The sequence below is a fragment of the Camelus bactrianus genome, chromosome 19 (assembly GCF_048773025.1).
Source record: "Camelus bactrianus isolate YW-2024 breed Bactrian camel chromosome 19, ASM4877302v1, whole genome shotgun sequence".
Classification (NCBI taxonomy): domain Eukaryota; kingdom Metazoa; phylum Chordata; class Mammalia; order Artiodactyla; family Camelidae; genus Camelus; species Camelus bactrianus.
The window spans coordinates 10,737,912-10,764,690 of NC_133557.1; the positions used below are offsets into that span (position 1 = coordinate 10,737,912).

Sequence of the window (26,779 nt, forward strand, 5' to 3'; positions counted from 1 at the left end):
CAGACACAGACGCCTTGGACAAGTCCCCTTCCGAGGCACTCCCCGCCAACCCTCTGCCGGTGTCAGAGGGGACAGCCGAGCTGCCGGTGGCACTCAGGCTTCCATCTCACTTCTTGGTCCACGCGGGTAGCCTGACGCCACAGTGGCAAACCCACCCTCTCCAGCTCTTTACTGTGGCAGCAGCTATGCCTGCACCACGGACTCGGTCAAAGAGGGAACACAGTGCACTGGCCAGTACCTGCCCTGCAGCCTGGGCTCAGACACACAGTGACAATCACACACCTGTCATTTGTGTAGAAGCTTCCCATGAGACATGCCATTGGAGGCCAGCACTGGCACCCACCCCACCCCTTCTGCAGAAGAGAAAACAGGCCCTGGGAGGGCAAGAAACCTGGGCAGGGGTCCATGGCTGGAGCCCAGGAGAGTAGGGCTCTGAGAAGGCATCTCTGGCCCCCAGCCCCAGCAGGAGAAAACTGGCCAGGAAAGCTGCTGTGCCAGGTGCTGCTCTGCACCTGCAGGAAGCCTTAGAGGCCAAGAGGCGGCTTGCAGAAGCCAGAGGGGGAAGTGGCCCGAGTGCCAAATGGTGTGGTATCTGCCCACCCACCCTCACCCCCATCAGCTTGGTCTATTGAGTTTTGCACATCCAGATCCCACGGGCCTCAAAGGCCTCACCCTTTTCTTGTACCATCTGTAAAATGGGGCAGGCGTGCAGAGTAGCCAGGAAACATGAGGCCCAGACTTCTGTGCTGGATGTAGCCACTTGCTGTTGTCCTTCAGAGCAGACTGCTCTGGAGGTGGAAGGACCAGGCCGCACATCACCCACCACCTCCGCCACGGCAGGGCCATAATCCCACTTCACAGATGGGGACGTGGGCTCAGAGAAGTGAGGGCCTCGCTCGAGGTCACACACTGACTGACTGACTGGTCTCCCAGAGCCTCCCCAAGAAAATGACGGCATACCAGCTAGGGCCACCGCTCTGACTTAGTGTCACAACTCCAGGTACACGCGATATCATTTCAACCTCGCACAACCCTGACATGTACGGGAGCAGCAGAGGCTCACAGCTCAGGTGGGCCTGTGGCCCGCAGCCCCACACACCTCGGGGGTGGTCTTCACCCCATACTTGACGCGGCTCCGCAGTCCATCGGCGCCGCAGCCATCTGAGGGGTAGGAGGGTGTGCCGAGTGCCGAGCCCTGCGGGAGCTTGTCACACAGGTTGATGGGCTGATCCTCAGCGGTGGCGGTGAAGTCCATGGGAGCCACGGCGCCGTTGCCATTCATCTCGGGGAAGGCGGGGTCACCCTGTGTGCTGCTGGAGGTGGACGGGTTCAGGGTGGAGGAGCCATTGCCGCTGCCGCTCTCGGAGGAGGAGTCGTCTGGAATGAAAGGTCTGGGTATGAGGCCCCAACCCAGAATCCACTGTCCTCTAGGACCCCCAGGTACTGTGGCCACGGCAGCTGCAGGGAGTACTTGCCCCGTGCTGTCCTCAAGAACATCCCTGGGCAGGAGGTGAACGCTGCTGTCCCCACGAGGCGCCAAGAGGCTCTCCTTGCCCCAGACTGAGGTGGGGGCAGGGTCCCTCTGCCAGAAACCGGGGCCATCAGGAGTGGAGCAGCCATGGGGTGTACAGGATGTGGTGGTCTCCTGCGCTCCACGCCCATAAATGCCACACCCTGCTTCAATGGCCTGAGAGCAAGTGGCTGTGGCCCTAAGTCTGAGCCGCCTGCTGCCTGCCAGAGGTCCTCCAACACGCCAGGGGCTGCATGGGGCCTGACCAGCACCCCCCTCTTCCTCCGGCTCACCGCTGCCTTGCCCCTTCACACCTTCTCCCCATAGGACCCCCTCTCCACAGCAGGCCCTGGAATTTCTCCATCCTCTGCCTGAGGAGGGAGGGATGGCTCCACTGTGACACCTTCAGCCCAGTTAGTCACTCCCTCCAGCAAGGAGGCCCAGGCCAATCCTGGCAGCCGGTGCTGACACAGATCTGCCCTCTGTGCGTGGCCATGTGGCACTGGACACCCAGAGCGGGGCTGCAGGGTCTGGGGTCTGCAGCCCCTGCACCTCAGTGGGCCATCTGTGCTTTCTAGAGATGACAGCCTAACAAAGCTCTGTGGAGGGCGCCCCCTGCTGCAGAGAGCACAGCATTGCCTGAGAGATCCAGCAGGACAAACTTTAACCACCGGGCTACAGATTTCAGATAAATTCCAGGCCCCTTTCCCCGACCCTGCCCAAGACTCCTGCTTGATCAGGTAAGAAGGCAGAGGCTGAAGCTACACTCAAGCTCCCGGGATCACAGTCAGGTGAACATCGCGTGGTTCCTGGTCGCGCCCAGGTGCCAGAGCTGTTCTGCACCTGCAACCAGGGCCGGTGGGGGAGGGGCGGTCACAGTGAGCCCTGACCGCATCCCAGGCCACCCCTTCCCCCAGCCAGGGTCGTGCACGACCCCACCCCCACCCTCCCAGCCGGCAGATTATGAAGATTTAGTCCCTGGTGCTGGGCACTGGGCACGCGCTCCTCCGGGGCGTCCCCATGGCGACCGAGCGGCTCTAGCGCCCCAACCAATCGCTGGCCTCCTGGTTGCCCAGGGGCGGGGCCGGGCTGCCCATCAAACAGCCAGGGCCCTGGGCAGAGGGGGATGGGAAAGGCCTCAACACAGTGGTACCCCTCCCCCTTGGCTGCCGCAGGTCCCCTGGGCCAGGCTGCCCCTGCTTTTCCTCTTCCTCTGGGCAGCCACTGCTCTCTCCAATCTCCTGCAGGGCAGCTCCAGACTCTACTCAAAGCCGCCCCACAGATTCCCATCCATACCCCGCACCCAGCTACACCCCAGAATCCCCAGGCCGGCGGCACACAGGCGGGTCTGGTTTCCTTCTGGCAGTATCTCCAGCGACCAATCTAGACATTTGTGGAATGAACAAATTACCCAGCAGTCGTTCCTGAGCACCTACTGCGTGCTGGCCCTGTCCCAGGCTGAGAAAGTAGTGACTACAACCAAGATGCCAGCCCTCCTGTGGGGACAGATGCACACTACTGAAACACACGTAAAGTGAATGGGCAACTACCTTGCCAAACCACACTCACCCCCCCAACCCCATCCAGCCTTCTTGGCTCCTCCCTCTTCAGCAACCCAGCTCCCCTGGTCACCTGTCTCCCCCTCAGGCTTTCCCAGCACCAGCCTCAACACCATTACCATGTTCCCCACAGCCTGCCCCAGAAGAGTCTGCACTCTGGCTGGGTGTGTTTTGGGCCCTTGGTCCTCTGCAGCCTCCCCCAGCCCAGATCCCACATACTGGCCACTGCTGAACCTCACATCTCCAGGCCTCTGCTTGGGCTCTGCTGTCTGCTTCCCATGTTGCTTCCAGCTCAGGAAATTTCACTCCACCTTCAAGGCCTGGCTCAACCTTCTCAGAGCGGGCTTCCTTCCTCTGCTGTCCCTGGGAGGACGTACTCACAGCCCTGACACCAGCCTGATGCCTGACCTTCCGAGGGATACTTCATGCCTCCTTCACTGGCTCAGGGTTGGTCCTGAGAGCTGCCCACCTCCCACCAGGGCCAGACCTGTTGCCGGAGAAGCCCTGACACCCAGGGCCCAGGAGGCTTTGCTGGAGAGCTGGAACTGAAGGGCAAGGACTGACACCCATCCTGGCCGACCGAGCTCCTATGAGCACTGGCTGGTGCCCACAGCCTACTATGCAGGTATGACTTCACACCCTGGCACCACCCTCAAAAGGCCACTTACTTGACCTCAGAGGGCCTTGTCTTCCTCCTCTGGAAGGAGGGGGTGCTAGGAGGGTCACCTCACACCTGGCACAGAGGGAGCCAGCTGTTGCTGCGCTCAGTGTGGGTGGCAGGCCACAGCTCCTTGCAGTGCCACATGGCGCATGGGCCCCAACCACCTGCCTCCTGACCAGATTTTCTCCAGGGAGGATGGACCTTCTTGCCCTATGTGTCTCCAGGCATGAGCATGAAGGAGGCTTAGGTGCTGTGAGGATGCACATGCGCTTCCAGGGCCCTTCCAGCTCGTGAACCCAGGGTGCTGGCCCAGAGTCTTGGGCTGCCAACACCCTCACCTAGGGCTGTGCACCTGGGCTGCCCAGCCAAGGAGCCATGGCCACTGACTCCAATGGTGGTGCACCCCTCCTACTAAGCAGAAGCCACCCCAGTCTGGTAGGGCAAGTTGCTGGGTGGAGGGGACCCATGAGGCCAGGAGCCCAGACCTTGTGTGGCTATGCAGTCCAAGTTTTTAGAAGAAACTGGAAATCTGCACCATTATGTAAATATCCAGATTTTTGAATACTGGTGACTAACATTGTTTATATTTTCAAAAACCTTGCAGGATAAATAAACAAAATGTGGTCTGCCTATGCAATGAAATATTATTTAGCCATAAAAAGTAATGAAATTCTGATACATGCTATCACATGGATGAACTCTGGAAACATTATGCTAAGTGAAATAAGCCAGATACAACAGGACGAACAGTGAATGAGTTTGCATATATGCAATATCCAGAACAGGCACATTCACAGAGACAGAAAATACATTCGGGGTGACCAGGGGCTGGGCAAGGGTGGAATGGGGAGTTACTGTTTAATGGTTACAGTGTTTCTGTTTAGGGTAATAAAAACTCTATTTTGGAAATGATGGTGCTGGTTGCACAACTTTGGCAACGTATTTAATGCTGCTGAATTGTATGCTTAAATATGGCTAAAATGGCAAATTTTATGTTTTACAAAATTTTTCACCACAAAAAATTCCCCCCAAAACAAAATTCCCTGAGCAGGCCAGCGGGCCCCAGTTGACAAGCTCCATTTGCTCCCATTCCATTTACCCACGGGCCAAGCCTCTCCTGCCTCCACACCGTGTCCGGGGTTAGGGAAGGCCAGCCACACACACAGCCTGCAACAGAGGCACAAGCGGGTCACAGCGCCTCACTCCCCAATCCTGCTGCCCTCAGCCTGGCCTGCCTGCAACTGGGGCCACCTCGTGCCCACGAGGGAAGCCGTGGGCTGTAAGCAGAATGTAGGGGATGGGAGGGCATGTATCCTTGAAGACACCACTTCCCCTTCTTTCAAAATGGGTGTCATGTCAGTAAAATAGGATTTATAAGGTACAGACAATACTAGGTACGGAGAAAAGGTGCTTAAAGACTCTTGTTCCCTGCCCCTCACACCTTTTCATTTTATACCGCACTTGCTTCCTGTGCTGGTCTTTTCCAGACAGAAACAGGGGTGCTCCCGGGGGGCCCCTTGGAGCACAGCCTGGTGCGAAATCTGAGGTGGGAACAGAGGGCAGAAAGTGGGGAGAGGACGCGCGTGAAGAGCTGTTCCTGACTTTGTCCCCTCTTTTCTTGAACACCTGCTGAGGGTGGGGCCTGTGCAGCCAGGGGACAGGACACAGTGGAGAAAAGATAGGGGTGGTTACTGACCTGGGGGCTCATACTCTGGGACAAAGAAACCAAACATAAGGGTTCTAGAGGATGTGGGGCTCTGGAGAGAGCATGGGGAGTTTCTACCCTTGATCCATGCCTCCGGCCTCCACACCCTCTTCCTCCTTGGGGAAGCCCTCTGAGTGCAGCTCCCCAGTTCTGGACCACCCCTCTGCAGAATTCACCCCAGCGAGGGTGGGACTAGGGTCAACACTGTGCAGGACTGAGGGCGGAAGGGCAGGCTTTTTGGAAGAGACAGTCTATGGAAGCAGCCTCCATGGGCAGCACTGAGAAGGCCAGGGGAGAGGGCTGAAGCTCCTGACCCCAGCAGGGCACAGGTGCTTCCCAGGGAGGGGTGGTCATATCTGTCCATCAGCGCCCCAGACAGTGGCTCTGATCCAGCAGCAGCCTAAGGACTGAGTTCAAAGCTCCAAACTCTCCAGGCCTCCTGGGCCTTCCTGGCAGCCCCCACCCCCTGCCGTCACCCCATCCAGCCCTTGCCTTTGCACATTCTGTTCCCTCTTCTGGTGACACTCCACATTCCCTCCCCTCCAGGGCTTTTGCTGAAAGGTCACCTTCTCAGTAAGACCTCCCCGCCCCCACTGTGACACGCTGACCCCTTTACCCATTTTTTTTTCAGAGTATTTATTACCTTTCCACACATTATGTTATGTCTATGGTCTGTGCCCAGCCCCCCTGTAAGCTGCCCCAGGTCGGTCCTGCCTCTCCGGAAACCACACCCCCTCCTCTGGGGAGGGCACCCCGAGTTTTCCAGGGTGAGCCTGGCCTGGCCAGTCAGCACAGCCCATCCCAGCGATCCTGATGGGCATGTGACCAAGCCGCACCCATAAATGTCAGTCCAGGGGCTTCTGCAGAAGAGACTGGGAAGGTGTACTCTCTCCCCACCCCCAGGGGTGGCTGAGCCCACTCAGTGGGAGGCCCACACCCGGAAGGCAGGGCTGCCAAGCTGACCCAGATAAATCCCCCCTAAATCCATCCATGCCTAAAGCCAAGGGGGGCCCTAGACTTTCTGGTTATAGGAGCCAATGGTTTCCTTACTGCTGAAGCTGGCTGGAGGCAGGTTTGCATCACGTGTGTGTGTGGTTTGGTCTCTGAGTAACACAAGGTCCTGCCCCTCAGAGGGCCTGAGGGAATGGAGCCCTGCTGGGCTCTCTCCTCACCTCGGCCCACCCAACCCTAGGAGGGCTGGCTGTGGGGCCCTCCCCCAGCACCTGGCACAGCCCCAGCCCAGAGAGCTGCCAGCACTATTTGGGGAAAGGAGGACAGAAACCCAGGCTGGGGTAACTTGGGTTCCGATCCTACCCCTCCTCTCAACTTCATCTCAAAAAAATGTGACTTAGGGAGACATCATCATGCACCCAAACCCATGCCCAAAGGAGTGGGTCCGGGGGAGCAGGTGTGGGGCCTCGCTCTCTCCCGACCTTGGGCACAGCCCGCCTCCCTGGCTCCTCTTATCTGCAGTCTAGGGAGTTGCCGCTGACGCCCTCCTGGGCTCTGACACTTTATGACCCTGTGAAAGAACCCAGCTGGCCCCATAGGCACCAAGCGCCCAGGACACGGAGTACAGGAGTCAGGCCTCTGGGGGTGCAGGCCTCCAGGCACAGGACCCAGAGCTAGACGTGACCCTCTTGCCTCCACCAGGTCCTTATCTGCCCGGCTGTGCTGGGAGGCCCCTCTAGGATGGGCACCCACTCACAGCCAGCAAGCCAGAACCCAGAACCATGCCAGCAGGGCAAGACTGCCCCCAACCTGTGACTCTCTGAGTGACAGGGACAGTGCACCAAGGGGCAGAAGGGAAGCGGTGGGGACGCACCCCTCTGGACCACTTCCACAAAAGCAGGCCTCCCCGGCTCTGGCAAAGGGCTGCTCCCGATCTGGGCAGGACACAGGCCCACCACCTGTGCTGGGAATGCCTGCGGGCAGGGAAGGACTGTGTGCCCATCTATGTAACGTGGGGCAATGTGCTGCTATTCCAATGGGGGAATTAGCAATGAATGGGGGAAATTGTTCCTCCCTCTGTCCAGTCTCCAGGAGGAGACAAAAACCCCTTTTACCTCGGCAAACAATGCCCTTATGTGGGCGCCAGCGCCCCGCAGCCCATACAAGCCCGGCTCTGTGCGAGCCGCCAATGGCCACACCGGGCTCTGGGGCCACAGCCAGTGGTGCCCTCTCCCAGGGGGCGACCCCGCCAGCTCCCGAGGAGGGCTGGGCCAGGGCTGGAAGGTCCCCCGGCCCTGGGACCCCGGGCTGCCATCCCGCCCGGTCAGTGCCCAGTGCAGGCCGCCCGCTGTGGCCAGAGGTGCAGAGGCGGGAGGCAGCACCTCCCTCCTTTGCTTCCAGGCTGGGGGGTGGGGGTGGGAGAGGGGACATCAATAATTCATACACACAAGAGATGAGCTGGGAGGAGGCGGGGAGGGGAGAGTTCTGGAGGTGAGGACACCAGGCAGCCCCCACTGGATGTTGAAGAGCCAGCCCTTCCTCCTCCTCGGCCATGTAGCTCTGGGCTGCAGTCTGGGGGCACTGACTCTGTGCTGAATTTGGGGTGTGCCCCTCGTCAGGCCTGGCCTCTGCCTACTCTGACAAAGGCCAGTGGCGGCCGTGTTTACATGATGCATGGTTCCCGGGAGCACCAGGCTCCTGGCAGGCTACCCTGCTCTTCCTCCCGGAAGGAAAGGGGAGGGCCCTGGGGTCAAACAGGGGACACTGAGGAGCTGGGTGCCACTGGGAGCCCACCATCCTAGATGGGGGAACCACACTGAGCACCTGCCCCAAGGTCTGGCCTTCAGACCCCACTACCCACAGAGCTGTCCCTCCTGAGCGCCCCGCTCCATTTGTCCTAGTGGTTCCAAAGGCTGGCCCGGCCCCTGCTCCCCATCTGGGCTCCACTCTTGCCTCCTCACGCCTCCAGCACCTCCACTCCACAGCATCCACCTTCCTGCCCGACCTTTTATGACTCATTCCTTAAGCACGCATTAACACCTGAGGCCCTCAGAGTCCAGAGCGGCGCTGTCCAACAGAAAGAACGTGAATGCGAGCCACATATGGAATTTTCAATTTTCTAGTAGCCACATAAAAAAAAAAATGAAAGAGACAGAATGAATGTTAATAACCTATTCCACTTAACCCAACGTATCCAGAATATTATCATTTCAATAAGTATTCAATATTGTGTTAAACTGGGTCTTCAAAACTTAAGTGTGCATTTCACATATACAGTACACCCTGACTTGCACACAGCTGTCTGTGGCTCCCGTATTAGACGGTACAACAGCCCCAGGTTTTCATGACTCTCCCCTAAAATGGAAATCATTTCTCTCAGTGCAGTGACCCTGGGGTCTTGGCCCCTAGAGAGGTGTCCAAGATGCAGATGAGAACTGGGGTCTTGGGGCAGGTGGCCTGAGCGGGGCTGTGGTGGGGCACTGGGGATGAGCACACTCATTATGCCTGACTGGCACAACCACCCCCAGCAGACACCAGGGAGGAACCAGAGGATCCCAGAGGCAAGTCATCGGCCAACACCCAGTGTGAATGGCAGAGCCCAGAGGGGCCCTTGTGCTGCCTGCTTCCCCGAAGCTCTTTCTTCTCTAGGCCTTGATTGGCCCATCTGTACTATGGGACAGCCTCCCAGCCCAGCCACTGCCCCATGTTCTGCAGCCCCTCCCCAACACACATTGGCCAAATCCGCCCCAGGGGAAACACTCCCAATATGGACTGCCTGGGTCCCGGTCTTCCCAGGCCTGACAGTCTCCCTGGCTCCACCCTCAAGGCCAAGCACAGGCAGTGAGAATGTGATGCTAATTCAGTATGCAAAGCTCTAGCTGAGATGCCCACTGTACCCAAACCCTACTCCAACCCCAAAACAAACTGTATGTTCTGAGAGCAAATAGAGCCACTTTGAGCAACCATGTGTGAATAATTCACGGGGCAGGGCCCTGGCCCCGCAGCCTGTGTGCGTGTATGTTGGAGCCCTGAGGGCCCTCCTGGAAGCCAGTCCAGGTTCGGTGCATCCCAGTCCTTAGATCAGAGTGAAGACGCCAACGTGGTTCTGGTTGGTGGGAAAGTTGCCCTTGGACAGGCTCGGTGGTGATGCCTCTCAGGTGCACCCCTCCCCTGGTCTCCTCTCAGGCACAGTGGGACTTGCCTCCATAGAGAGTCAATAGGCAGTTAGGTCTATGTGTGTCCCGGGTTGAGGGGGTGGAGGGAAGGGCTGACTTCTCTGACGGCCCGGCAGGCCTCGGCAAACCTTCCAGGTGAGTGGCATCTCCCTCTCCCTTTCTCAGTAGGTGAACTTCACCTCTAGGGCCCTGGAGCTTGTCCTACCCTAATGTCCTTACCAGGTGTCTGGAGGCCTGTGAGGGCCTAAGGCCCTGGCAGCCTGCACAAGGCCAGGGCTGTGCAGGCCTGGCCCGCTCCCGGGATAAAGGGATCTCTTGGTGCTGTCTCCCAGCCTCCCTTACTCCGCGGTGGCCAGAGGCTGGGACAGCCCAGCATTGTCTGTGCCGTCTGCAGCCCAGCTGATGTTGGACACTTTCCTGTGACCTGGGACTGCCAGGGTGGCCCATGGCCAATCCCCGAAAGGGCTTGGGCCCTGGTTCTCTGCTCCTGGGGGAGGGGAGGGCAGGAGGCCACTGCTGCCTCTCTGTCCAGTATGGATGTTTGGAGCCTTGAATAGGAGCAAACAGCAATTGCTCTAGGAGGGAGTATATGACCTGTAGCCAGAAAATGAGGCCCAGACAGTCTACAGTCTCACCTGAGACAGGTGGAAGTCAAGGGGATAAAGAGGACCAAGATAAGCAGGTGTTGGGAAGAGAAGGCTCAGTTTAAAAGCCCCCTGCATGAAAAGTCCTTCAGAAGCCATCCCAGGGGGACTGTAGGGAAGGGGCCACAATCGTTCCCCCGTGTGTCAGTGACCAGACATGATGCCCAACCACTAATATCAGTTCCACAAGCAGCAGGGAGCCCTTGGGGCCCCTGCTGGGGAGAGAGCTGCTTCAACCCCTGAGATGGGCCTGTGGGAGGGTGGGCGCCCATGCGCAGAGAACACGAGAAGCAGCCGAGGTTCAGGAGTAACGAACTGTGTGACTGTCTCTGAGCCCGCATGACCTGGCGGCCCTAACCCCCACTTGCCCCTTCCCTACCAGCAGGGCAGCCTCTGGCCTGTTCCCATGCACAAGCAGTCTCCACCCCTGGCCTGGGACTCCTGTGGCATCCTCGGAGCCCAGGTGAGTGGCCAGCATACAGGAGGTAAGCTGCTGCCCGGGCATCTTCCCCTCGGACAGCAGAGTTAACTCAGCCTGCTGAGCCGCCTGCCGGCCCGGGAGCCTGGGACGGACCTGGGATTTGCAGATCAGGGAGCAGGGTCTTGGGGGACTTAGGGCCCCCCGACAGGCCCTGGCACAGACGGGTGGGATGAGAACTGATGAGATGCTAGAACAAGCTGTGAGTGCCCGGGTCCTCCCAGCTTGGCTCCCTTTCCAAAGATGACTCTGAGGGGCTGGACAGAACCCCACAGGGCTCAGTAGGTAGAGGGGACCAAGAGGGACCTGGACAGATGACGAGACAGGACTGGGCCAAGTGGGGCAGTAAAGGGTCCAGAGGCCTGGGGAGAGTGAGGAGGACTTCTCAGTCTTTCAAGGGAGTCCCTAATGTGCCTACAGCCCCTCAGCCTACAATGGCCAGTTGGTCATGGACCCCAACCTCTGGTTTCTCAGCACAGCGCCCTGCAGCAGCCTGGCCACTACGAGGAAGCAATTCTATCCCTGCTCACCCAGCCTTCTGTGTACCAGGTGTGTGCTGAGCCCTGTCCCCACTTCACCCAGTCCTCACCCCACCATCCAGTGAGGGAAGGCCCAGGCCACACAGCAAGGAGAGAGCAGAAGCAGAATCTGAGCTGGGGCTAGGGCAGTGTGGCTAGGTGCTGGGGTGCACAACCCCGCGGACCCACCCTGTGGAGCCGGGGGAGAAGGGCACATGGAGGAAGGCCTGGGCTGGTGAGGACAGGAGGCAGCACCACTGTAAATACCGAGCCCTGGGCAAGCAAGTCTCACACCTGCTCCCCAGGTGACCGCCCCTGCCGCCCAGTTTGCATTTCTGGGCAGTGGAGGGCCCCACCCGAGGGCAGCAAGAGCCAGGACCTCGGTCTTCTCACAAACAGCTCCTGAGACACACCAAGATTAATGGCCACAGTCACTCAGGCCACAGTACAGACAAAGCCGGGATCAGAGGTGAACAACTTGCTTAAGACCACACTGCAGGGCCAGGGTGGGCCAGGACCCACACAGGAGAGCTGCAGCCGGGTGCCAGGGACCGCCTGCAAGGAGCCATGTCCCTTTGAGACCCCGGGCCCATAGAGGAGGACTCACTTCTCTCCATCCTCTCAGAATCCTTGCAGGCCAGCCCCTAGCTGGGCTGTGGCCCTCTGTCCTGGTTGGAGCTTGGGGTCACAAGGAGCTTCTGGAGACATGTGACCCAGGAAGCCCCCAGCATCTTCCTCCCTTCCCAGCCTCCTCCTGACAAGTGGCCCAAGCTTCCCAGGCTGCTGTACACCTGCCCTCAGCATTGCACCAGGGCAACCTCCTCCAAGATGCTTTCGCTGGTCCCCTGTCTCCGCCACCACCTGCTCTGAGCTGAGGGCTGGGGAACAAAGCCCAGAAGAGGATGCTCAGTCCCCGAAGCTGCCCCATGCCGCACTGTTTGTGATGACAAAAAAGGGGGATGGAACATCCTCCTCCATGAGTGGCCCAAACGCAGGCTCTGGGGTCAGAGACACTCTTGTGGTCACTCGGGGTCCAGGCAAGTCACCTCTCCCTCAAGAGACGGCGTTTCCTCTTCCGTAGGAAAGGCCTAGTCATAGCTCTGAGCTCTCAGGCTCACAGCCAACCTGTCACCAGCTCAGAGCTGAGAACACAGTGGGCTCAGGGATGGGGCCTCCAGTCACTGGCATGACCCGACAACCTTTAAAAGTGCCACATCTGTGACAGGGACAGGTAAGACATCATGTGGGAAAAAAGGTGTCTCTAACACTACACGCTCCCCCTGCCCCTTTTCAAGAAAACAAGACTTTGATTTTACATGCAGAAAAGGCTGAGAAAAATATGCTCCAAACATTGGTTTTTTTGACTGTCTTTTTTTTTTTTTGCTCCTGTCTTTTTCTTAAACTTTCTATAATGAGTGAAATACTTGTGAAATAAGGGGAAAAAATAAGATACATTTCTTCAAAGACACACCTCCTGCCCTCAGAAAGCCCTTCAGGGATCCTGTGTTGCGTGTGCCCATCCCTCTCCCACAGGCTCCTCGAAGGGACAAAGGCAGGGACAGGCTGATCAGCCGCCCCTGCCACGGGGCTCAGTATTCACAGGACAAAACTGGTGGAGAGAGAGCCCTGAAAGAACCAAAGGCTTAGCCAGGACCCTCAGCACCTTTGTCCAGCCTCAGGACATGGTGACAGGCACTGGAGGGGAGGCCCCAGGTATCTGGTCTGCAGGCAGGAAGTGCTGGCACCATGTCCCTGGAGGGAGGGAAGCTCTGAGGTCCAGTGGGTCCCAGAGGCCCGAGGCTGGAAGAACTTCTCATCTAAGAGGCACAAACAAGAGGCCCCCAAATGCCCCAGGACGCGACACAGCTCCTGCCCAGCAACCCCCACCATGATCCTGCAGGAAGACGGAAGCAGGACCCTCGGTTCTCCCCTGGCGCTGGCTTCCTGTCTACCCGGGAGGTGAGTAATGTCCGCTCCCCACCCCCACGCATCCCTTCTGGAGGCCAGGCCTCACATTTTCCGTTCAGGAAGGGGCAGAGCAAGAGGCCTAGTGAAGCACATCATGGGGAAATGGAGGGAGAGGGCCCTGGCCCGGCCCCGCCTGCTGTGGTCCGGACCCTGGCTGAGCCATGCATCTGATGTCCGGAGGCCCGCTGGCCCACCTGCCTGGCGTGTGCCCTCCTTCATTTTTCCCTTCACTTATTCATTTCATACTCTGCCCACCTGCTCTGTGCCAGGTGCTGTGCTAGGCCCCGGGGAATGGGCTCTCAGGGTGTTTACGGTATCTGGGGAAGAGACGGACGTCAATCAGATAATCCCACTGATGGGGCGTAATTACAGACTGATGTGCTGTTCCATCCTAAGTCAACGCCAGACTACACTGTCTGTAGACAGAGTCTCAGCTGTTGGCTTCTTCCAATTGTCCTCTTTCCACCCCTAAAATGTAGCCCCTGGGCCAGAGTGTTTTTCCAGGCACCAATGATGAGACCAGGGCTCTGTTTGGACTCAAAAGAAAGCCCAAAGCCTCAGCCAGGGCTCAGTGGTGGGTCTGGAGAGGACTTGGCTGTACAGAGGCTGGAGGCAAGTGTGAGTGGCCTGGGTCACTTGGCCCAAGAAGGCAGTGCTCTGAGTCTGGGGCGGGGAAGCCTCCTCTTCTTCCCCGGATCCCACGCCCATCTTCCGGGGAACCTCACATATGGCCTCGATGCCTGCCAAGTAGGAAAGACGAGGGGAGCAGCCTTGGCACTCCCTCAACTCTGGCCAGATCACGCTACCTAACTCTCTCACTAATCAGCAGTTCCCTCCCATGAGACAGGACAAGAGCAATGTGCTCCCCCACGGCAGCTCCAGCCCCCTGGACAGGAAGCCCTGTGGTGGTCCTCGGCCAGCACGCGTGCTGTGGTTTCAGGGAGCCGGGAATGGGGCTGGTAAGAGACCCGTGAAGTGAGGCCTCACAGGCAGGGGCAGGCTTGGGGACAAAGCACAACCGTGTTCAGGGCAGGCACACTCCCACCCCTGGTGAGCCTCAGACAAGCTTCTGGGAGTGAGAGCTTGCCTGCTGCTAATTCATTCCTGGTCTCAGCCCTGGGACCTGCCCTGCCAAGGCCCAGCCTTCATCTGCCTTTGTTAAAATTTCAAAGAGGAGGACAAGGAACGGGAGGAGGTGATGGAGGAGGAGGGGGAGCCTCAACATCCACCAGCAGGCGTGTATCTGTGCAAACTGCCCAGCTTCTTGAAACGCTCATTGCTGGCCAGCCGGGGCGGGGTGCTCCCCTGGCCCAGCCTCGGGAGTCTCCACACTTCCTGGTTCCGGGAAAAGACCCAGGTGCTCAGGAACAAAGAACCTGACTTGTCCCCAACAAGGGGGCAGACCTCTCTCCCTTCTGGATGGTGTGCTCGGGGGTAGGTCTTAATAAATTTTTGTTCCTTTATTCATTCAGGCAACAAATATTCAGCAGGCCCCTCTAATGTGCCAGGCATGCAGCTAGAGTCACCGGAGACAGAGCAGACAGCAAGACCCATGTGGTCAGCCCCTCAGAACTCACAGTGGGGGTCTCAGACATGGAGGACCAAGGGCCAGAGACTGTAAACCAAGCCACCCTGGGCTTTGGTGGTGTTGGGGAAGCTTCTGGATGGAGACACATGAGCAGGGAGTGGAGACCATGAAGGGCTGTGGCCGGGTGTGAACAGAACCCCTGCTTGGCCTGTCCTCCGCCTAGTCCTTCGTTAAGAGGGGATGTGAAAACACTCTGAAGCTCCCGATGGTCTCCCACTGACTCACTAATGGGAGCGGGATCTCAGCTCGTATCTGCCCTGGGACGGGGGCTGGCTGCACGCCACTGCGGGGCTGGACGAGGGCTCCAGGCTGGGTCTGTGTTCAGTCAAAACTCTTTGGGAAGCCACTGGTCTGGATAGACACGCCAGTCACCAACAGATCCAGGACCATAAAGGGCAGCAGAGACCAGACCAGCAGGTGTCTCAAGGCCTGTGACCCCCAGTACTGGGTCTAGGTCGGCCTCTGGCCAGCACATCAGCCCACAGCCTCCAGACATAGCCTCTGATTAAATAATTAAATTGATGGTATCGTGGTCAACACCATCCTCCCTGTCTCCAGCTCTGGCTGCCCGCCCTGATGAACACCCTCGTCCTGTCAGCAGGCCAGCCTGCCTCGGCCCTGGCGCCCACGGCCGGGAGGGACCTGGGTGGCAGGAGCGGTGGGGGTGGAGTGGGGGATTTGTGGGACTACAGGTGGGCTCCCCGATCCGGCTCCTGTTGGACCAGCTGCAAGACATGCTGACCCCAACAGCCTCATGGCTGAGGAAGCCCTGTGACCCCCCACAGAAACACTCCTTTCTGCTACCTGATCCTGAGGCCCCCCAAATCACCACATCTCCCTGGGAAGTGTCTCCCACAGAGATCAGACCCTCAAAGGATGGTTGTCAGCAACAATAACACAAGACTTTTTTGAGAATGAGTTGGGGGGACAGGGTGCCCATTCAGTCCTACTACTCTGGGTTTAAAAAAAAATGTTCTGGATCCTTCTTGGGAAGGTATAAGTGACAACCCTGGGCTGGCATGGCCCTTGGGTGTGGCCCTCAATCAGCTCAGATGAGGCTGGAGGTCAGCTGCTGGGCACTTCCCAGCCCCAGAGCCCCCACAACAAGTGGCTGCCCCCGCCCCCACCCCGTGGGAACGCTGGAAGGAGGTCTTGGTCTGGGAGGCTCATAGCACGAGGGGCTCATGCTGACCTCACGAGTCATCAAGGGACAAAAGCTTTTTCTTTCCCAGCAGCCTTGTACCCCACTCCTCACAGAACCACACCCTGGGCTCCCCAGCCCCTGGCCCAGCCACCCCAGCTGCCTCCATGCCCGGTCTCCTCCCAGACAAAGCCGGATTCAGGACTGCCAGGGCCACGGGGAAGCAGGCGCGCGGGTTCTGCCATGGAGACGAACTTTGACCCATACTACAAGGCTCCTACCCCTTATTTACTCTTTAAGGCTAACCCGTTTCACAGAGTTAACATTACACCCCTTTTTAACCCTGCACCTCCCTCCCGCATTCCAGGCCCCGACCTTCGACCCCTCCTAATTGCGGCTCTACACCCCAGTTCTCTCTGGCTCATCTCCCACCCCCATCATCTCCTCCCCGGAAATCAGAGCCTGGTCAGGGACACTCCAACGACAGGCACCACTCCACGCCTACAACCGCATCTAACTGAGGCAGACACTGGAGCCCCAGAGCCCAGAGCCCAGCCCCATGGAGGGCACAACATAGGAGCTCTGGAGTGTACCTTTGGGGTCTGACTCTGACCCCAACTCTCCCACCCCAAAAAGGAAGCCTCTGTTCCAAGGGAGGCGGGAGGAAGCTTGGCAGGCCCTGGTGGTGGCGGGGAACCGGGCCAGGGAAGAGTTTGGACAGCTCCTCAGCTAGGTCACATCTCATCCCAAGGGGCTGGGGGCACACATGCGGTCGAGTGCACTGCCTGCTCACTCACCAGGTGACAGGCAGGGACCTTGTCCCATAGCCTCACGTCCGAGCTGCGGAAGCCCAGCCCTTGTTTTCATTACTGGGCATCTGGACTGTTCTGGGTCAGGCACACCGTTAACCTTCCCAGACCTGAATCGTGATAACTTTGAAATCCATATCCCACCAGCCCCTGAGCATCAGAACAAACAGGCAGGACACCATCAGGCTGCCAGTCCCCGACAGCTCTATCTGTTCACCGCTCTCCCTGGAACCAGGGGCTGGGGCCAGGGGGCTCATGGAGAGGCTGAGAATGCTGGGAACGGCTGTCAGCCTAGGCCTGGGCTACCCCCTAGAGGCCCCAGCCCAGATGCCAACACCTGGGATTCCTAGGCTCTTGCAGGCAGCAGGCATGGCCCTTCCCCCACCAGCCATGAAGGGACACTCACCGTCCTCTTGGCTGTGGAGGTTCTGCGGGCTCCGCATCCTCTCGTCCTGGCTGGGGCTCAGGCTGGAGGCCAGGTGTGGGTCAGCTGACATCCATGTGGAGTCGTTCATATCAAAATCTTCACTGCTCACAGAAGTTTCATCCTGATCGGGGACAAAGAAGGCAGACATTCAATGGGGACGGGCTCTCTATAGCCCTCGGCAGCATTCTGGGTGAACCCCAGGGCCCAAGGGCAATTGAAGTGCCCCAAAGGCCACAGGGAGCCCCCAAGCCCTGCAGTGGGGGCTGGGCTACTCCCCCTTCCCCCATGGAAGCAGCTCAGGCTCTGGTTCCTGTGGGAAGCCGGGGCTGAGGGCCGTGCTGTCTGTAATTGAAGACAATTACGAGGTCTTGCATCCTGTAGGGGCGGATAGCAGGGCCTGGCTCTTACCCTTGTGAGCCAAGGTTGAAACCAGCGCTGTAAACAAGGGCCACTGCTCCCCACTCCCTGCCCACAGCCTGGGGACAAGGGCTCACTCCACGCAGGGCCAGGCGGGCACTGCCGAGGACAGACTGGTGGCCCCCACCACGCCTGCTTCCCCCACTCCCGTGGAGCATGCATGGAATTCCTTTCTCCCACTCCCCCAGCCCAGAGGACATTTCTGTCTTCCTCCTTCCTAACCTTTGCTGTGCTTCAAAGATATGCTCTTGGGCGGCTTCCAGAGCTGAAAAGGCCAGCCCCAGAAGTACAGAGAAGGAAGGGCGTGGGGCCGGCAAGGGTTCGGAGCAGACCGCAAAGGGGGTTCGGCTCAAGGGCCTGGGGGGCCTCCAGGGCCTTCCAAACAGCCGGAGGGCCTGCTGGAGAGGACCTCGCCTGCCTCCTCTCCCTGCCTCCTCTCCCGCTGGCTTCAGTGAGCCCTTGGCCAGTCATCCGGGAACCCCCAGGGCGGGGCCCCTTCAACCCAGCCCTCCAGTGGGAAGGGACCCCACCTCCTTCTGGCCCAGCCTCTTTCAGGAGCAGCAAGCAACTGTGTTTGGGAGCTGGCTGTAAAACGCAAGAAAGATGACCCAGCAGCTCCCACACCCCGGAGCTCTGGCTTTGCCCCCTCCCCTTCCCCATCCAGCCAGATACAATGGCTTCTGTGGGCCCCCAGTAAGGACCTCTGGCAGAGCACTACCCCCCCAAAAGCCCTCCTGGGGCCCCTCACAGAGGTCTCTTTTACAGCAAGCAAACACACTTTGGTCTGAACTTTCTTCGGCTGCTGTCCGAGGCAGACACATCTGCTCTCCAAGTGCTGGGGAACCAGCGTGGATTATCCTCCATTCCCTCCCCCACAGGCCGGCTGGCAGGGAGTTTCCTGGAATTTACAGCTTCTGTGCAGCACGAGTGTGTACCCTCTGCGGCTGAATCAGGAGGATGAGAGCTGGGCCAGGATGCCAGCTCTGCCCAGCGAAGGGGGCCCCCACGCAGCACACCCAGAGCCTCGCAGATGGAGACCACGTGTGCGCTTGTGTCCTCTCCCCACACACGCACTCACACTGCCTCCCTCCCACAGGCGGCCCGGCTCCTTATACACATGCACTTGTACCCACAGCCTTCCTGGGGTGAAAGCATGCTCCCTCACACTCACTCTGACTGAGTTCTCACACCCTGAGGGACAGACACATGTTCAAAGGCTCTCTCTGCACAAAAGTCACAAAGAGGCAACAGGACTCTCCTCAGTGCTGACTGGACAGGACCTGAGAGTGAGAGGCGGCGGGCAAGCAAGGAGAAGGACCCTGGGAGGGGTAGGGCCATGGCTCTACGAGCCAGGAACAGGGGCCTCCTCACTTGGCCCCTGGCTCCTTCCTGGCTGCCCAGGGGTCACTGTGCTCAGGGTATGACACAAAGTCCTGGCTGAAGTAGGAAGGCCCTCTCGTGGCTCTTGGCTATTGTTAAAACACTCATGGTTTAAAAGACCAGGTATTCTTTCAACATCTGGAAGTACCACCTATTCAAAACACTACATCCATTTATTCAACAAGTATTTACTGAAGACTTACTATGTACCAAACACCTTTCTAGGTGCCAGAAAATTCAACTGTGGACAAGACATGTCCTGGCCTTCCTGGTGCTCACTGTCCAGTGGGGGTGATGGGTAATCAGCAGAAAACCGCATAGTGTCAGGGCTGATGAGGGCTACGAAGTAAAATAAAGCAGAATAAGAGTGGAGAGGGACCTGCAGGACTCTGTTTGCCAGGGTGGCCAAGGAGGGCCTTGCTGGTTAGGGGACATCTGAGCTGAGGCCTGCAGGAAGTGAGGAAGGCTGCTGTGTGGGGGTCCACGTGGGGAGCGCTCCAGGCACCGCACATGCTGGTGGATCCAAGCAGCAGCCAGGAGGCCTCTGTGGCTGGCAGATGGGTGAGCTGTGGGCAGGTGAGCCATACGGGGGTATCCTCTCCCCAGGGGCACATAACCCTGGGTGGGCGTCTCCAGCTTAGAGAAAGGAGTGTTCCACTAAACACGCAGGTTCTCACTGAAGATCAGGGAAATGTCAGAACAGCTAGGTGCAGTGCTGAAGGCGCCCATGCTCTAGGCCCACTTGGCCAAAGTTTAAAACAGTGACAGCAGAAGCCAAGGTTTACCAGGTGCCAAGTGCACCACAGGCCCATTGGGCAGACATAGTTATCAGCCCCATTCTACAGATGAGGGAATAAAGGCTCCAAAGGGTTCAGGCTCTTGCTTGCCCAAGGGCATGAGCTAACAAGTGGCAGAGCCAGAGGTGTGCAAATCTGAAGGCCCCAACACATCCCCTCCCCGCCTCTGAGCCTCTGCCAGAGCTGTGCCCCACAGCTCAAACTCCAAATGCCCGTCCCCGTGCCAACCAACCCGGCCTGGTCTCCAGCGCTCCTCTCCTACACTGTCTGCCTGCCTGTACGCGGGGGCGGGCACAGACCCCTCAGCTGTAGCCGGTCAGCACAGTGGCTCTATGCCCTGTCTTTCCCCAGAAAAACCTTAAGTCCTTCCAAGAGCAGGGACCAGGCTGGTTGTGTGTTCTCTGGACAAGGCCAGCAAGACCTGTCAAATTGGCTGAATCGCCTGCTATGATACTGGTGCTTAATGAGGATGCGGCATTAATTTGACAATCAGGGACTTGGTCCCGTTACACACAGTTCCTGAATGGAGACCACATGAAACCCAGACCCTGGCTGGCAGGCAGTGGCAACGTACTGCCGTGTGGTGTCCCCCTCCTGTGGCTGCCAGCCACACACACCCCTCTCTGACACAGAGCCCAGGGTTTCTCTGGCTCAGATCACTTCACTGTCCCCCAGAATGGTCCCCTCCACTCCCCTGGCCTGACAGGTCAAACTGCACTGAGGTGGGCTAAACTTTACATTGAATTGCAATCACCTGGTAATGAAGAGCACCCAGTGCCCACACATGATATCAGGGCAAGGGTTTTGTAAGATTTCCTCTCACAACCCCATTAAAAAAAAGGCAGGCACTCATGTCAGGCCTATCTCCAGATCTGGCACCGGCTCCCTGGAGACCTGCCTCAGCTGCCCAAGGGCACCACAGCTGGTGGCAGAGCTGCGATCAGAACCCAGGCAGTCTGTGCCCAGAGCCCACATTACAGTCTATCACACCAAGAGGCCGCCTCCCCACACTTCCTCCCTGCAATCGAAAGAACCAGACTCCTTAACAACAAAGCTTCTCAGGATGAGACCCAAAGGAACTCGTGGGAGATGAAGCTATATTTACAGCCACACCCCGCTCCCTCTCTTCAATGAGTCGACACACAGTTACGGAGCGTCTACTACATGCTGGTGGTGTGTTAGGGGCACGGTGACTACACTCAAGCTCCTTTCCTCCAGGGCCTTGTTATTTAGGGAAAGAGAGAAAAATTCTGACCCACTTGTAAGCTCCGAGAGAGGGGGGCTGGGGAACCCCTTCCCCAGTTATCTGCTGACTCTCGGGCTCTCCCCGGTGGGTTTCCCAGGGTCCTGCCACATGAATCCTGGTTTTGTGGGTGGTGGTTCTAGCTCAGCTCTTGACACTACCAATACAGCAGTTTTTTAAAGTGAGAAATCAAGCCTATTAAACCTAACTTAAAAAAAAAAAAAACAACTCTAAGTTCCAATCAAAATGAGTTCCCACCCCCTGACTTGCAGGGCTGACCTGGGAGAGGCGGCTTCTCAAGCCCCTCTGCCACCCACCTGCTACAGCAGCGCCCCCAGCTGCAGAGGGCAGACTGGAACCTCACCCGCTCACACCTAGCCAAGGCTCCAGGAGCAGGCCAATTACACAGGCAATTACCGGCGCACACAGTTCAGGGCCCATCAATGAGCGTGCAGAGAGCGGGTGCACCTGGGGCCGGAGGGACCTGCAGGGGCCAGACCTCAGGCCTGTGCACTGACAAGGGCGCTCCCCTTGCTCACCCAGAGGTCACAAGTCAGGCACTTCTCCTTTGTCCCTTCTAGAATCTCAAGGGAATTTGCACTAATTTCTCTTTAAGTAAACAAACTTCAATGAAACTTTCATTAGAAAATAAAAGACTGGGTACAATCCGTTACTTCTGGGCACCCTCTCTTCAGACCCCATGTGACTGGCCAGCCAGCTCTCCTGGCTCCTCTTACCTCTGCCCTCAGACACCCTGAGGTGTCTTGCCCACCTGTTGGAAAGCCCACCATTTATTCGGCACCAAAGGGCCCGAGCCACTTGTGGGTCACAGGGCGATCGGGCCAGCTGCTCTTCTGGAAAGGGAACTCAAGAGCTGGGGGCTGGGGGTGGAGGGGTAGGCAGGCAGATAGCACCCAGCCAGCCCCTGGGACACACCCCAGTCTGGGAGCCCTGACTCTGGGCAGAAGGAGAGGAGCCGACCAAACCCTCCCCCTCTCTTATCTGCAGTCCAAAATTCACGGGCAGGTTCAGTGTCTCTCCACCCAGGTTCTGAGGCCCTTCCTCCTCTGCAGGCAAACCAGCACCAACTGCTGCCCAGCCCAGGAGGAGGAGAAAATGGGAGACCAGAGAGGAAATGGTGGAAACGCGCCTGTATCCATGGCGTGTAACTAGGGGCAGGTGCTATCAGTAACCTGATTATTTTACAACTGGGGTCAATTTCTCGGGAACTGGGTTCCTGGTGCCTCTGAAGTTGAGCCATTTGCATCCTCCAGGACAGGGATCCTGGGGTGTGCCTCACACATTTTCCAGGCCTCTCCTCAGAGCTGTAACTCTATCACTATCACTTGCTTTGAGAGAGAAAAGGAGGAGGATTTGCTGCGAATTTAGAGCAGTTGTGAGCCATAAGCCCTGACCAGGAGCCTTGGGTGTGTGTTTCAGAGGAGGGGTGGAGGGCAAGTATGTTCCCGGGTGGGGGGGGGTACGTTTCTGGGCCAGGCAGGAAACAGACCCCTTCTCGGCCTAGACCCTGGGGTCTGTTGGATGAGAGGCTAAAGCTCCTGCAGGAAAAACCACCAGGCTCAGGGCAGTTGCCCTGGAACCCACTCTGCCCTAAGTAGGAGGGCACCAAGGTGGAGAAAGTGAGTACCTCCTTCTGGAACACCTGCAGGCCCTTCCAGGCCCTGGAAATTCTTCAGTGCAAGGCAATTCCCCTCCTTGTCTCCATGTCAGCGAGCATTACACACACAGCCTTCTGAGCATGCCAAGAAGGTACTGAACCGCATTTGACCCCAACTTAACCACTTCGGTTCATCAGATGGCTTATTAATGGAAGATGAAAACCCCCCAGGATCTAAAGCAACAAGGGTTCAAATCCCTGTTGGGAAGGAACAGCGCGAATGAAATCTTAGAGTGGTCTGAGCCACAGCTCCTGCCTGGGAGCTGAGGGGTCCCAGGGTTGCTGCTTCAAGCTCCATCCAAGCCCACCTGGCCAGGGGAGGAGGCCAGCATCGTGGGGACACTCTCCCACAATTCCACTCCTTCCTGCCAGTGTACCTCCTGTTTCCCAGTCATATAAGCATGGGCTCTTCTGGGAAATGAAGTGGGGAGGGCTGACAGCCAATCACCAACCACACTTTGGGTATTCTCCCCGCTCCACACACATACAGGGTCCTTCAGAAACATATTCACATATATGCAGAGATGCTCTGTTGTCTTGGCTGCCATGGGTGCCTGGATGCTGGGGTGAGCATTTTCAACACCTTCTTCCTAGGGTATTGAGTGTAAAACGGGCTTTTGTTTCCCAAGCAAAGGCAACTGGCTGTTTTCCCAGCACTCCTCACCATGAGGGCCTCATTGATACCCCAGGCCCCGCTGTTAACAGGGGTCTCTTTAAAAGGGAAGCTGGAGAGATGAGCTTCAGCAGACAGGGTTCTTCCAGCCAAAACGAGGGCTGGAGAGAAACCACTCTGCACTAATCCCCTGCAGGAGTTTCCTTCCAAGAAAAGGACCCAGACAAGACAAAAAAGTTCTTGAGCAACTCAGGGGCAGCTCAGCTCCACATGGCCTGAGGGTGGCGGAGGCCACACAAGTTCCCCAAATCAGCCTTGCCAGCTAGGAGGAAGGCCCTGGGTGCTCTGCTCTCGCTGTTCCTCAGGAAGGTGCTGAATGGGGTCTTGTCACCCAGCCATGGCGCAGTGGGTGTGGGAGGAGGTGCTGTCTCAAACCCCTACTGTACAAAACTAGCCCACCTGGAGCCGGGATGAGACAGGAGTTTGATATTATTGAAGGACACATTAAGGCACTAATGGTTTTCCAATGTAGGGGTAATTTACTACCTGGGGGCTAAACCACCACTGGGGCCTGGGCGCTACATAGATCTTTTCCCCAGAACAACCCACAGCCCAGAAGCAGGGGGTCATGACTCTCTCCGGAGGAGCTGTGAGAGCCCCACACCCCTCTTTCCACACCCCCCACCTGGTAGGATGGGGCCCAGGCTGGGGTTTCCAGCTGATTCTGGGATAAGTAGGGCTTTATCTCAAGGGAGAATCTATTTCAAGCCACAATCCTTCTCAGAAAGAGGAGGAAATCACAGAGTCCAAACACCATTTCAGGTGAAATCAGGAGGTTATTAATCTCCCCTCCGAGCAGACAGAAAGAAAAATCAATGTTTTAGTGGGGGGAAAAAGGTTCCATTTGAATTAATGGGTTTGTGGCTTCTCCATTGATCTGCGCTTCTTCACACTTTCTTTTTGTGCTTTTGTGCTCTTGGGGAGGAGGGGGTGGGCCTCCCGATAAGGAAAAGGACGGTCTAACCTTAACCTTTCTCTAGGAATAATGCTAATTAGCGAGGCTTAATGAGAACTTCCCCCAGGAAGCACAGCCCGGTAGGGGCGACCGAACTCGGGCAAACGCAGTTCCAGAGGGGAGTGGGGGGCCGGGGGGCGCTTCTGAGGCCGAGCGTCTGGAATACAAACGCGAATTGCACTCCCCCACCCGCCGCCCGAAAAAGTGTCCAGCCTTGGAGGACTCGGTGGAGAAGTGGAGAGTGGCGGGCGGAGGTGTAAATCCAACTTAACCCGGGCGCGCGCCCTCACTCTGGCCAGCTGCCCCCGCCCCATGTGTCCCGGTCAGTAAGGAATGCCCCTTCGCTTGGGGCCGCCGACGCCCCCAGCTTCCGCTCCGACAGTACGCTTGACAGGGGCACCAGGTCTGCTCCGGGGAGGGACCGGAGCCTGCCGAAGTGGGCTCAACTCTGCAAATCTCGTCTCAACTCCCCGAGCCGAGGCAGGGAGCCCCTCCCTGCCACTCAACGCTTCCAGTCCTCACATCTCCAAACAGTCCACTTCCCTTCTCGAGGCAGCCGCGGTGGCGGCAACCCGAGCCCGGCCCCCACCCTGTCGCCTGCGAACGCCTTCCTCCCCGGGACGCGGTGCCGAGCCCGCGGCAAACCGTGTGGCCGCCGCACAATACCGCGGCGCGGCGCACACAATCACCGCCCCCCAGGACCGGCGGCGCGCACGGCCCGGGAGTGGGGTGCGCCCGGCGGCCCCCGGCACTCGGAGCCGGGCACGCCTCTTGGGCACCCCGCGGCCCCCAAAGTACAGGCTTCACGGCGCGCACCCCACTCGGTCACCCTCACCCGCCCCCCGCCCCAGCCCACTCCGCCCAGGGCGCAGCCGCTTCCGCGCGCCCCCCTCCTCAGCCCCGGCGCAGGAAGCTCCTCCGCATCCCCCTCCCCGGAACCCCCCCAGCCTCCCGCCCCCCTAACCGCAGCTCAACGGCCGGCGGCAGCGGTAGGAGGAGGGGGGCGGCGGCCGGGGGCCCGGAAACGGCCCGATCGCTGGGATCCGGGCCGGACTCCGTACCTGGGCGGGAGGCGAGGTGGAGACGGGCGGTCAGGCTCGGCGGCGAGTGAGCAGGGCGGGCGGCGGTGACAGCCCCACAGCTCCAGCTGCTGCTGCTGCTGCCGCCGCGGCCGCCCGGGGAGAGGGGCTGGCACCGCCGCGGCGCGTCACTGCCCGGCCCGGGGGCGGGGGTGGCCAGGGGGAGGGCCCAGGCGAGCAGCGGCGGCAGCGGCGGCGGCGCCGCGGTCGGGAGGGAGGAAGGGGGAGGGGGGCACCGGGCACGGGGAGGCGGGGGAGGGGGGCGGGACCCTGCACGGGGCGGGGGCCGGGGGGAGGGGAGCGCAGGGAGGGCGCAAGCTGGGGGAGTAGGAGGAGCAGCGGGAGGAGGAGGTGGAGGGGCGGACGAGAGGGAGGAGTGGGCACGGGGGGAGGGGGAGAGAGGAAAAGGAGGCACCCAGGGAGAGGAGAAAGGAGGGAGAGGCGGTAGTGGGGAGGAGGGAGAGGAGAAGGAAGGAGCGGGTGCTGGGCCAGGTAGGGGGGGAGGGATGAGGGCGCGCTGGACGCGCCGCGGTGCGCTCCGGGGGGGAAAGCGCTCTTAAGGGGGAAGCGCTTGGAGGAAGACTCTTGCCCGGGGCTAAACCTGGGAAAGAAGGCGGTGGGGTCTGTGCCCGCCCCTGCTCCGGGAGGCCGCAGTCTTCGGGTCCCGGGGTGGGCGGGAGAAGGCACCCGGCCGGCTCTCTGCGTTCAGGCCAGGAGAGGAGAGACTTGGCCCAAAGAAAGTGACTCAGGCACCATTAGGAACTCTAGGTTCCCTGCGGCCTTCGAGCAGCCCTTGACCCCCGCGCATCTCCAGGTTTCCCGGGGACGCGGCTCCTCGCTGGGCAGGGCTGCTGGGCCAGAGGTCTGGGCCCCCAGGCGGTCGGAGCAAGACCCTGGTCTGGGAAAGACAGGCACGTGGTCGGCTCTGTGCCGCCCCCCACCTCAGGACCCCCCCTTTTCTCGATCAAGTTCAAGCTCAGGCTCCTTGGCGCGCTGCCCACCCGCTGCCCCCTCCCATCCCCCCTCCCTCTATTCCGCACCATCTCGCCTCTTCACTCTTCCTTTGTCTCTTTCCCACCACTTAGTTTACACCCTCCCCTGCTCTCCTCCTTCCCACCGGCTGGCGCCTAAGAATTCAGGCTGCGCTCACCTGTCCGACCCAAACATTTCAGCGATCTTCAGCGCCTGTCGCTCGCCTGCTCCCAGCTCCCTCCCTGCACCCCTCCCCTCCCGCCCGTCATTGTGCTCCTCAAGACCACACCGTTCAGGCTCCTTAAGGCGCGCAAGCTACAGTTGTAAAGTAATAGGCTAACATCAAGAATGCTGCTCCATCCAGGACCTGGGCGCGCAGTGTCCGCAGACACAGCATCGCAGTAGGGGGAAGACCCACGCGGACCAGAGTAGCGGTGCTCCGCGCTGACA

The 26,779-nt window shown here is 59.0% G+C and overlaps 1 protein-coding gene across 4 annotated transcripts in view; it reads right to left on the reverse strand.

The window, feature by feature from the left end:
- Positions 1 to 26,779, reverse strand: part of NOL4L (nucleolar protein 4 like) — a 121,660-nt gene that overhangs the window by 11,126 nt on the left and 83,755 nt on the right. Inside the window, exons 1-3 of one of the 4 annotated variants that reach the window (XM_074347123.1) lie at positions 25,340 to 25,511; positions 17,115 to 17,256; positions 1,100 to 1,377 (exon numbers count right to left, since the gene is read on the reverse strand). In XM_074347123.1, coding sequence (XP_074203224.1) covers positions 1,100 to 1,377; positions 17,115 to 17,223 — 387 coding nt within the window. In that variant the 5' untranslated portion in view covers positions 17,224 to 17,256; positions 25,340 to 25,511. Of the gene's footprint in view, positions 1 to 1,099; positions 1,378 to 17,114; positions 17,257 to 17,543; positions 17,695 to 17,774; positions 18,006 to 25,339; positions 25,512 to 26,779 lie in introns of those variants that run through there. The other 3 variants (XM_010960873.3, XM_045521050.2, XM_074347122.1) reach the window with 3 other exon arrangements.